At 38.4% G+C, this 12,875-nt stretch overlaps 1 protein-coding gene across 4 annotated transcripts in view; it reads left to right on the top strand.

Moving 5' to 3' along the window:
* The window catches only part of PPARGC1A (PPARG coactivator 1 alpha), a 367,739-nt gene that overhangs the window by 337,528 nt on the left and 17,336 nt on the right, over nt 1-12,875 (top strand). For all 4 annotated transcript variants that reach the window (XR_007904882.1, XM_051789837.1, XM_051789839.1 and 1 more), the window contains 3 exons: nt 3,672-3,717; nt 3,826-3,899; nt 11,658-12,570. Coding sequence is in view for 3 of the 4 variants with exons in the window: in XM_051789837.1 (XP_051645797.1) it covers nt 3,672-3,717; nt 3,826-3,899; nt 11,658-12,570 (1,033 nt within the window). In the remaining variant the exon portion in view is untranslated. The remainder of the gene's footprint in view (nt 1-3,671; nt 3,718-3,825; nt 3,900-11,657; nt 12,571-12,875) is intronic.

Here is a 12,875-nt window from a genome sequence, read left to right as displayed (position 1 = left end):
GTACCGCTAAGAAATCATTACACCCCTAAACAAGCTGGGCAGGCCAGTTCATTAGTGTGCTTCTTTCTTTTTTGCTAGTGTAAAACTGAAGGCATTGTTAACCTGCCGCATAGTCCTAAAGAGACAATAAATAGTGCTCTCACTGCTACAGAGAAAGCAATAAATGTGTCATTCCTGTTAAAGCTGGAATGCCAGTTTGTAACTTTATTTTATAAATAGTTGAAAGTTTAGCTACCATCCTGATCTTTCTCTCTCATTTTTGAATTCTTTATGGCCAAAGCTAAACCCTTGTGTTGACTTTTAGTATCCCTCGATGCGTAAGGAACTGGTCTATATTACAAGTAGTGTCTATGACAGAGATGCAAGAACTTAAAGCCTCCTCTCTCACTTTCTCTCCCCCTCTTCCCCTGTCTGTTTTCCCAAGATAAAGGAAAGCTGTAAAAGCTTACGAGCCCAAAGGGAGCTTTTTTAAAGTTACTGTTACTTTAAAATACATCTAGGTGTTTATGTTGGCCTGGCATCTGGGGTGCCTATCTCAGTCACATCAGTGCAAATCCTGGATGACTCCACTAAAGTCAATGGAAGTTATCTGGCTGCAACAGAGATCAGGATATGACCCTAAATGTTGTTCTGGTATTTTTAAAGCAGCAGTTGTAAACTGTGTATGGTTTTTCTTCTTTTCCCCTCCCTCCTATCTGCATTTTTAGCATCCATCAATTCTACTTTTTCATTCTGCACTAGAAAGTATAAGCAAACTTAATAATCTTCCCTTCCCGCCACTGAGTCTCGTTCTTGCAGCTGTACATTCTGACATCCTAAGTGTCAGAATTTCTCCATTATGTTCTCAAATTATCTGAACAATATTAATTCTAAGAAAGAAAACCAAGTGCCCCTAGAGCTTCTTGATGCCAACTACCACTCCTTCTGGATGGCTTTGGCAGCATGCTTCACAGCAGAATCCAGACTGAACTGTACATGTAGAACCTGGGACTGTTACTGCTGCAGTGCTATGGAAACACAGAACTGCCAGAAGTTACAGGGGGCTTTACTAACACTGTTGGATGCTAGGGTGGTAGGTGATAAAGTATGTCATGTGTAACATGCTATATACACGTGTGTGTTATACAGATATATAGATGTGTGTGCACACATAAATACGGATTAAAAAATCTTTCTGTTCAGATCAGAGCTGCTTTTGTTCCCCAGCTGAGGCAACTGTGTAGATTCAGTACAAAGAGTCAGGGGATGCAGAGTTGTGGAAAGGAGGAGAGGTTAGGAAAGTCCAAAGGGACATATAGCTAACTTACCAGTGTTTAACAGATGACTGTGATTTTAGCAGTATTGCAGGTGGAATTGCAGGTAGAGAGAAATTACTCTCTTCTTTAATTCCTGCACTTTAATTTACAGGCTTCTAAAATGTTGGTTTTTTCAGCAAATTTGCCTCATACACCAATATATAACTTCAATATCAATGGATTTGCATATAATACAAATATAAGAATGTAAGCTTTCAACTTGGACAATCAATTCATGCAGAATCAACCTTGCAAATTTAACTGACATTTGCAGACCTGCAGTTATTGGTTTCATACATATAATCAAAAGTACAAGAAAATTGTCTCCTTCTGTTTTAAAAATAATCAGGATCTGATATTTTCTTTCAGTTAGGAAAAGCTCACAAAGGATAAGTCAAATGTTATTTTCCTTTAGGGTTACTGTTGCAAGCATATTGCAGACCCACGGGAATGTCCACAAAGGCATTCATGCCAAAGATCATCTGTGGTTTTGCACTGAAATTTGCCCATGAGGAAACTTAGTTCTTTTGAACCTGAATGTTTTCAATTTACAGGGATAAGCAACTTGATGTGAACCCTTTTTATAAGAAAAAAACCACACCACAGTAGACCTTCGAACTCTAATAAACAGGCGCCATGGAAAATGATAGTGTCTTGGCTAAATATTTACACTATCAGTAGCTGTATGGGAGGATGAATCCTTTACAGGAAGAGTGTTTGGTCAAACCCTTGCCTAGCAGTAAGAAAACTAATGGGTGTTTTGGTATGCGAATTTCTCAGTGGGATTGCTCAGTGATATCTGCCTAAAATTAATACATGCAAGTGTGAGATAATGCCTTGGTTCTGTGCCCATCTCTGACAGATTTGCACTGTGCCTCAGTGCTTCAGAATTTAATATGTGTATATTCTGATGCGGGACTACTCTGTGGGGCTTATAAGAGCTAGAATGAGACCTTTTGGAGGCTTAAATAGCTCTTACACATTCAGCTTCTTAAAAAAACCTAAACTGGGTAAAGGCATGTAGATTTTTATCCTCAAAAAAAAAAAAAGAAGCCTTTGTATATAAGTTTATTCCAGAGCCTTACGCACAAAGATGAGTCACGTTACGTTCAGTTTTAACATCACACCTGGTTTTATACACAAATCAGTGACCATGATGGATCAAACAAATAACTCATTGAGGTGCATCTCCATACCCTGACAGTGACTTCTGAGGAAGGTGAACCCCAGGTGAACACTTGAGCTTCCATTTTTAACTTTCATACGGGGAGGAGGAGAAACAATATGCAGCTCTTCAGAACTGGGTTAATTTTTTTAAAAAATGTACTATTACTTCAGGAATGCTCTAGAGCTTATAAAGGTAATCAATTTGCATATAAAATCCTTTCATGTTAATGGGAGCTCCAAGTCTAGAATGAATATGAAATATGCAGTAGTGACATTCTGGACAAAAGATCTGCAGTGCAGGAGTGTTCAAGGGGAACATTTTGTCTTAATTAATCTGCAGAAGAGAACCCCTGCTGTTGTTCTTGCTACAATGCTCTTTGTATTTAAAACATCTATCTAACTTCTGAAAAGTAAAATTTGCAAGTAATATAATTTTTAATTTTAAACATTTTACTGGCAATTAAAGGAATTGTAGTTGCATGACAATATCCTAATTCTTGGCTTGCTTTAGGAAAATACAATTTTGCGTGAATAAAAGCTACAAAGACTTGTATTTTTATAGCCAGAGCTTTGTTTTTTGCGTATGTTGGGATTGTAGTGCTGAGAGCTTCAACCCCATTTTTAACCATCTGTGACTATGTCCATGGCTTGTCATAGTTTGCAGGATAATTTTCAGAAATTTGGACTATAACTGGTTGGACTCTGGCCTCGCAGAAACAACCTATTCTCAGTGCTATATATAAAACTGTATATTGTAGAAGTAAAATTAACTGAATATTCATAGCGTTCTGTTACTTTGTAGTTATTCTGCTGCTCCTGTTTCCAAATAAAACGTGAACTGTAGTCTAAATTAACTCAAAGAGAAATAACATTTTCACAGTGTATCCTGTAGAGTTCTTCATTGATTTTTAAGATGTACCACTCTTCTTCTGAAAGGTTCTTGGCATTTGGATTGTGTACTGCATTTCAGAGGTACAGTAATTGATGTAAATAATTGTTGAAATTTAAGTGCCCTTTTGGTACTAGTAATAAGGAATCAGGATGAGTCTCTTTATTTATCTATCTAAGATATAAAAAATGGCAATTGAATATCAAAGTTCAGCCCTAACTGACTACCACAGGATTCCAGTGCCAAAATAAAAAGAAATGTTTATAGTATTCATTACAGACTGTTTAAATATGCCATAATTGTTTCCTTTTTTCCTTTAGCCAAACCAACAAGTTTATCACTTCCATTGACACCTGAGTCACCAAAGTAAGTACTAAAAAGTGCAAACATTTATAAAAGGGAGGGGGGTTCAGTAGATTTTGGCTACAGCAACTCCATTTCAGCTTGTTTTTATAAATGTGCCCTGTCTTCCAGTGATCCCAAGGGTTCCCCATTTGAGAACAAGACTATTGAACAAACCTTAAGTGTGGAACTCTCTGGAACTGCAGGTGAGAAATGCAGAGTGCTGACTCTTCCTTTAAGCATGGCTCGTGTGTGTTTGTTCACTGTAATATACCACAGGTACACTGAGATCTCACAGTGTCTCCAGTAGATTAACTTCAGTTTCGCACTGACTTTTTATACAGTTACCTGAGAAGAAATGTGTTTGAAAATATGTCTCCAAAACTACACAGGAGAGCATAATTTCTGAGAAAATATGAATGAAACCATTTATCTGTTATACTTCTCAATTTCCCCATAGATTTGTGTACTGCTGAGCACCATCTTTCAAAGACAAACCCCACAGCACGGTGTAATAGATGTTACAGATGTAAAAGTTATGCCATCCAGTCTGTCTCCAGTCTGTCTGTAGGGCTGTACATGACTACATGTTTCAGGGCTTTGTCAATTCTAGATTAATATGTCACAAATAACAGCTTTCTCCTCTACCACTGAAAAACTATTCCATAGCTTAGAGGGAATTTTTAAAACTGGTATTAATTTTGTGTTCCTCCTTTTTCTTTATTTCTTCCATTAACACACTTCACACAACCTCCCTTTATCCTTTTCCTCCTTTCTGATCCCTGGATTTGTACCTTTTGAAGATTTGTAGGTTTTTTATCATGTAGTGGTTTAGTTCATGCATCATCCATTTAATCACTCATTTAATTCATCTGCTCTTTTTTCTGCTGAAGTCAATTCCTGCAGACTTAGATCTGTTTTATGGCTTTCTTCTGAACTCTGTTTTGCGTCTGTTTTCCTGAAGTGTCCAGAGTCAAGCACAAGAGAACACATTCAGCTCCACCTGAGCTGTTGCCAAGACTGTTTTGTAATATTGAAAAATAAGAGATGTTCTTGGAATGTGTTTCTCTCAGGATAACAGTGGATTGTAAATTATATGATCATTATGATATATGAGCATTATGGGGGGAGGGGTGCGTTGCAAAATATGTCTTCGGGTAACAAAAATCAGCTTCATGGCCCTAAATTCAGTGTCAGCAGGCTGGGTTTGTGTATGTATACTGGGCTTTCACCTCCCAACAACCATCACTTCACTTTTTCTGAAACTTTTTCATTAGTTCAGCGTTAAAACCTGCACACTTTTCTCTGCTGTGTCCTGGAAACCTGCAGTCTTAATCATTCTTCTCATGGCAAAAGGAAACGTCCCTCCAATGCACCTTCTGTTTGCAAAACTAACATGACTAACATGGCAAAATTCACTGTGTGCAGGAGGGTAATCCTATTCAGTATCAGTAGGCCAGAAGCATGGAGAAGCCTCTTTTATCATTACTGGAGAGCAAGTCTGCACCAGGGTGCCCATTTGTAAGCACATGGGTAAGTCAGTGTTTAGTGCTGCCAACAGGAAGGGGCAGACGAGGTGACTACAGCAGAGTGGTACAAGCAGCCGTTGAAATCACTGAAGGAAGCAGTGTTTTTTCTCCCAGCCAAAAAGTCAGCAGCCTGCTCTTCCCATCAGCTGACTAGACAGAAATTGGGAGTCAGTCTGACCCCTGGATAGTCCTCTAGTATTGCGTCCATAATGGCAATGGGAATGGTCTTGGTATTACGAAATTCATTCCACTCCATCAGCTGTGCACAGAGGAGGAAACAAAACAGCTTTGTAGTTCCTTGGACAATATAACCAGGAGAACTGGCGCATTATGAAAAGCATCAGAAGCTGTGAAAAACAGCACAACTGGATGCATATCCAGTGAACAGGAATGCTGTACTGTGATTCTATGATTTTTTTTCCCTCTGGAAGTAAATAGAAGTTAGCTAGAAAATAAACTGATGATATTCAGGAAAAGTAAGAGTTGGTAGAATGTATGTGGCCAGCGAGCTGGGGCAGTGTTGCCAAGCAGTGTACATGATGGTGGCTCTTGGACTTCATGTTGCACTTGCTCTGGTCTTCACAACCTGGTGAGGAGGTTTCAGGTGATCACTTAGTAGCTCTGTTAATCTCTGCCTACACATACACATAGATTTTTATTTTTATATTTATATAAATCTATAAAAAGATGCATGTCTTACTTTTTAAATCATTTGTATTGCGGTAGTGTCTTATGTCCTGAGTCTGCTTGTGCCAGAAGCAAAGTACATAAGAGAAACAACCTGGAGTACCAAAGAATTTATAGCATATATATGTAAATCATGGCAGAACTGGGACCCACTTCAGTTAAAAAAAACAACTAAAAAAAAAATAGTGGCATTAGTGATTGATAATACCTTGAAGTTCTTTAGTGAGACCCAGGCAACTCCAAATTATATCCAGATAACCGCATTGCTCATTGTCCTTATATGGGGCAGCTTGCACTGTACAAGCACTATTTATTATAATTTAAATAGGAGTTGCCTTGATCTCACTACTGAATTGAAAAGACCATTAACAGTACTGCTTGCACTATCGAAGCACAAAGTATTTTAATATAAATAGCAGCTCCCTTGATCTCTCTGCTGAAAACAACATTACTTCCCTCACTGATGAATTAACTATAGAGTAGAAAAATAAATAAATAAAAGCATTTCCCACATGAGCCATCAATCTTCGTCACACACACATTTTGGATTCATGTATCTAAAGTCAAACTGAAACTGTTCTATTGCTATATCTTGCTTTATAGCAGATTCATTACTAGTCATGAATGTAATTCTGTCCTCCCTAAAACTGTCAAAACATTGATTTGTCAAGTTACAAGGAACAAATATTTTTTAAAGTGTTTTCACACCAAACATAGGAATTTTTTGAATATGCTTTAAGTGAGTGGCCTATGATACAGGAATAAGTCAATTGCTATCTAAAATCCCAACTCCTGAAGCTGATTTCTAGTGTTATTCTAGGGAAAATGGACCAGAACATCATGATATGGAGGGAGTCCTAGGCGATGATAATGTAGTAGAATGAACTTCCTGTGTCAGGGGAACCTCATTCTGAGTAGGAGGCTCAGAAGAGGTTCATCTCTCTTTATTTCCACAGGCAGCTGCTTTGTCAGTGCCTTGCTAAGAGACCATGGGCATGAACCTCTTTAATGTTTTCCAGAAACATGGGATTATTCTGTGGGACCTCTTTGCCCTTTGTTACTAGTCAGGTTGAGGGGGCACCTGCAAGCCCAGGAACTAGGAGGATGACTCACCTTCTTGAAGTTGGCAGTGTTTCTCTTGGCAATCAAAACCTCCTCAATGATTGTTTTAAAATTTTGATTGTATTAGACTTTGTGCCGAATTTCTGAATACCAGATGTTAGATGGCGTGGCTTCTAATTTATCTCTCTCTGTTATCTCAGTGTCTTCTTAAACTGTTCACTCCTGAATACTCAAAGCCACCATTTAAGTACGTGGAGTTGGTTTACAAGCCTAAGGCTCAATCAGTAACTGAAAGGCTATTTCTGCCCTCTTGGTGAAAAGTCTCTCATTTGCACACAGTTCCCTGTAATTTATCGTAGTATAAAACTCCTCACCAGTCTTGGGTGCAAAATTTGACTTCTCCAAAAAGATGACAGAAAAGGCTGTATGAACACAATCGACTTGAATTGCAATTCATGAGCATCCTTGAGGATACTAATACCTGCAATTTGCCCACCTCTAGATTTGTATTACCTCTTATTTGTGAGAACAAATACTTAAAATCTGCCATATAAGAACTTCTTTGGCCTCAGAATGATTTCTGATAAAATGAGATGTGAGATATAGAGAGTTGTCCAGAGGTAATAAATTCTAGTAAATTATTTGATATTTTCAGTCATCTGTGTTTATTCTGTGCAGCACTGACAACAGGATTAAACTGAATACTCAACAAGCATGTAGTTTTTTATTATATGATGATTATTTAATTTTATTGTATTTTCCTGGCTTCTGCAATCTCATGCCTCACAAAAGCTCTTCTCCTACCGAATTGAACTGTTATCTTGTGTTCAGTGTTTTAAGTAACCTTAAATAATGTTTCCCTTGACAATCCATTTTCAAACTTAAAAGGTATGAAAGAATTCATTTTCAATGCCTCTCAAAAGCCCAGTGCACATGTAGAAAGGTTCCAGGGCTGCGTTCCCCAAAAGACATTAATTATCAGCTCCCTCAAAGCACAACAAATGTCATCAAACATTTGATGCTAAGTTACAGCAGAGATTTAGAAATATCTGTGTCTGCGTAAAACAGCATTGCAGATCAGTCCTAAGAAGTCCAGATGTCACGTTTAATGCAAAGGCACTCCCCTATTTTCTGCTTTTCAACCTAGCTGAGCTAAATGAGTTACTAATGGGGTTTTTGTAGTGCAGTTTTGGAATGTATCAAACGTAGTTTCGTTCTCCTAGAGACTTTCCTGGAAGGAAGTCACGTGGCCAAGGTGGCAGAGTTGGCACACATGGAAACACCTTTTGCTGCACAGACACGGGGAGGATGGTGCTGCTTTGGCAGCAGTGCTGACAGTTTGATGTATGCTGTTTTCAAGCAGAAGATCACTGAGTGAGTTCGTCGTATATAGACAGAGCAAGGCAAAGTGCAAACGTACCATTTACCAAAGCTATTCAATTAAGGAAAAGTCCCTACAAAGAAAATGGTTTCATAGCATGTCATGAAAAAATACTTGCCTTTTACTTTAAAAAGAAAAAAGGCTGTTTAGGGGGGATGATTGTAGAGTATGTACCACTTCTAACAGATTTGCTGTGCAGAAGTACATAAGTGTGAGTGATGTAGAGGTACTTGTTTATTATAGAGCACATTTCAATGCAGTAATCATAAATATTGCTAAGGTTGTGCTCTGTTGAAATATGACCTACATACTCTTGATTGTTTGTGTTACGTGATTTGTCTGACACCCATTACATTCTGGGTAATGGCAGCCATTTGTTGCTGTGCACAGCAGGCTCTTTTGACAAAAGAAAATAGGCAGCAATAAAAAAGCTATAGTCTGAATTACATTCTGCACAGCGCTGCACTGCTGAGAGTTTGTGCAAGTGTGTTAACAATGCTCTGAACTGCCTCTTGTCAGCCTTCAGCCCGTAATGGCCATCTGTCCTTCTATAAATCTGTCAAAACCTGCTAAGTTCAAGAGGGAGTACGGAATATACCTTGTACTGTCAACGCTAAAATGTACACATTGGGGGAGAAATCGGTGAGTGTGAAATAATCCAATGGTTATAGGATATTGCAATGCCACTGATGTGGGATCATGGCCCTTGGTGAAGATTACCAGGGGTTAGAGTGAAGATGAACAAGTGTGCAGCCAACTGGTTTTCTCAGAATTCACAGTTTGAAGATTGGTCATGGGACACATTGGAGATGAACTCCGTAGAGGTGACATGAATTCAAAACTTTGCTCCCTCCTCCATCCCCCAGTGTAGGTTTGTTCAAAAGTTAAATGAACATTTTCCAACTTTTATCTGTTTCTACTTGCCTGTGCACTTCCTGCTTCTGCTGAAAACCAGGAAAAAAGCCAGAATGCCACGAGGAAGCCCTTTGTTAGGCTGTCCCCAGCCCAGTTCTGCCAGCAAGAGAAGTGCCAGTAAATTTAGCTCAGTCTGTACTTTTGTGAGGGGTTTTTTGGTAGGATTTGGGTTTTTTTTTCCCTTTCTCTGAAGATTGTTGGACTCCTTGTCAGATTTCTGGAAATTGTTGTACTCTGTGTTTTGCTTGCTTCCTGCCGGGACAAGCTTTAAAGAAGTGGTTTGAAACAATATTTTATTTTGAATATTGGATTATCTCTGGGGTTTCTTTGCATGAAATTCTTAAATATGCATGTTCATTGTGGAGTGATTGTATTTTTGCTTCATTCTTTCTTTAAAAGTACATCCAAAAAAACAGTGACTAACCCCAGAGGTTCTCGTGATCTGTATAGTTTCATAAGTAAAAGTGTCAGTTCTAAGCTTTTTATCTATAAAGTTGCTTTCTGCAGTATTTGTTCAATCTGAGCCTGAAGTTTTAACCTGGAAATTACTACTGCAGAATTTTGAAGAGGACTCTTCTCTTCATTTTACCAAAAATTCATTTGGTAGTCAAAAATCTTTGTCAGTCTGGAGGTGGATAAGGTGTGAAACACATATGGTTGTCTCAAGTGAATTTTTGGCAAGAAAGAAAAAAAATTGAGGACTCAGAGGAAATCGTTTAATGGGGATGACTTTGCACAAAATTTTTTTATTATTAAATTCAAATTTGAGGTAACTACAGTTTTAGGTGTCATAATCTTTTCCTCAGTTTCCTTGACTTTTGTGGCATTAGGCAAAGTCTTCACATAGCCTTGGGTAGCTTGTAAACATTTTTTCCCAAACATTCAGACAAAATCAAGCATCTCTCTCACATCAAGTATTCATGCCTTAGTACTCCTATCTTCTTATTTTCTGGAAGAAATTCGTTGCAGCTAATGCAGTGGGACTCCCAGTCTCCATTTACGCTCCTTAGGGAGCACTATGCATTGATGGACGCTTTTCCTTCTTTACAGCAAAACGCTATAAAACATGTTCCATTTGCATTGATCTGCTGAGCTCTGTTGCATGTTTAAAAATACAAAACAAAGCTCTATAGGCATGTTTGAAACACACATTTCCTGTAACTGTGTCTGCCCTCTCTTTTCATTCTTGCTAAGGAAGTAATGGAAAGCTCATTGCTTGGGCTAGAAGAAGAAATCTTGGATAGTGTGAGCCTCTGGGATGCTTAAGAATGGTCTGGATTATCCAGAACTCCCTAATCTCCTTCTAATTTGTTAAATTTTAAGCATATATTACTAAATTACATTAGTATCAGTTGGACAGAAGCAAATTTTTCAAACGTAATGTAATACCTGAAGAGAAATTATTTCCTAAACAGCGTCTGCTGTTTGCTGTTACTCTGCCCTGGTGTCCAGGGTTATCCTTTTGTAAAGTCTGAAGAAATTCTATGATTTCTACAGAAAATATTGGAAGTTCTATTCTATCCTTATACAAATAACTGGAATGTACTGCTTCAGTTCCTAGGCTTTACTGGAATGGGCTGTAGAACTTCCTGCAATTTTGTCTCACCACAGTGATGTAATCTATTTGTTATATAAACAATCCTGATAGTTAGCAATATCTTTAGTCTTTGAATACTTACCTGTTTCCTTTGAACTCTGTACTGCATGACTCTCACTAATATTTAGTTCTAAATGCAATGGTTCATTACAGTTGTGGTTGTACTATTGTACATTTGGGTTTAAGTTGCAAAACCATATTTCAGGCAAAATGTACTAGGTTATGCTTATAAGAATGTATTATACATACATTGGTAACGGTTTTCTATGTTAATGAACTGTGGAGACAAAGAGTCATTGCTGTTCAGTTGTAAGGTGGCTGTGTTTCCTTACATTCAAGTTCTGCGTCCTTTGGTAATTCTCATTTATTTCTCTTGGTCTTGCTTTTGTCCAGATTCTTGTCTGCTAAGTTCTTTATGTTTTTGATGGTGCCAGTCTTTTGACTTTTCATTTTTACATCAAAATCTGCTTCATATTTAACAAAAACGTCTTTTGGGTTTTCTCTCTTAATCTTTTCTTTCAAAATCTACAGAGAGAGGGGTGGATGTCATGGAGGGAGGGGAGGGGCAGAAACGATGCTGAAGATTAATGGCAATGCATTGGTATTGTTCCTATTGTTGTTACCAGACCTTTGGTGTCTCACACCCTAAATACTTTTATTCCCAGTAGTAGTGGTTTTAAAGTGACATAGAATGAGTCTTGCTCTGTATCTATTTTAAGAAGCACATGAGCCACCTTTATAAACACTGTGTGTGTGCTTAAAAACATTCTGTTCCTCCTTTTAATCCCCGTAGGCCTAACTCCACCTACGACCCCTCCTCATAAAGCCAACCAAGATAATCCTTTTAGGACTTCACCTAAGCCGAAGTCATCATGCAAGACTGTTGTACCACCTTCAAAAAAGCCCCGCTATAGTGAGTCTTCTGGTTCTCAAGGAAATAACCCGATCAAGAAGGGTCCAGAACAGTCTGAGCTGTATGCACAGCTTAGCAAGACTACAGTACTGTCCAGTGGACATGAGGAGAGAAAGACAAAACGGCCCAGTTTGCGGCTGTTTGGTGACCATGACTACTGTCAATCTGTGAATTCAAAATCAGAAATACACATTAAAATATCCCAGGAACTTCAGGACTCAAGACAACTAGAATTTAAGGATTCTTCACCTGGGTGGCAGTGTCAGATTTGTTCTTCTTTAGAACAAGACCAGTATTTCAAGAAAGAGACTTTACAGACAAATAAGCAGGGATCCCATGGTAATAACAGAAAACAGCTCCAAGACCAGGAAATTCGGGCTGAACTGAATAAGCATTTTGGTCACCCCAGCCAAGCTGTTTTTGATGAAGAAGCAGATAAGACCAGAGAACTAAGGGACAGTGATTACAGTAACGAACAATTCTCCAAACTACCTATGTTTATAAATTCAGGACTAGCAATGGATGGTCTGTTTGATGACAGTGAAGATGAAAGTGATAAACTATGCTACCCTTGGGATGGGACACAAGCCTATTCATTATTTGATGTATCACCTTCTTGCTCTTCTTTTAACTCTCCATGCAGAGATTCAGTGTCTCCACCCAAATCCTTATTTTCTCAAAGATCCCAAAGGACACGGTCTAGATCAAGGTCCTTTCCTCAACGCAGGTCTTGTTCCCGTTCTCCATATTCCCGATCGAGATCAAGGTCGCCCTGTAGTAGATCCTCTTCAAGGTATGGTATAGCAAATTCATGTATGATTATTGTAGTTAATAAGGAGAACAGCAAAAACGTAAAGGAACTAAAAGGAAGGAAAGGAAAAAAGCAAGAAATAACTTATTCCAGTGCAACTCATACTATTGCTTCTGAGCTGATTAACTCTAAAGGTTACGGGTTTGCTACAGAAACACTTGTTGACAATATCCTTTAATTTGCCAAGTTTACACTTTCTGAGTGAAGCCAGCCAGATCAGAGGCAGAGCAACTCATGAGAGATGTACACAACTAACCTTTCCCATTATCTGTGAGCTGCCTGGTGCC

This window comes from Manacus candei, unplaced genomic scaffold, assembly GCF_025592945.1.
Source record: "Manacus candei isolate 608988 ecotype Guabito, Panama unplaced genomic scaffold, ASM2559294v1 h1tg000028l, whole genome shotgun sequence".
NCBI classification, from domain to species: Eukaryota; Metazoa; Chordata; class Aves; order Passeriformes; family Pipridae; genus Manacus; species Manacus candei.
The sequence above is the reverse complement of the archived record's forward strand: the minus strand, read 5'-3'. Positions and strand labels throughout refer to the sequence as shown.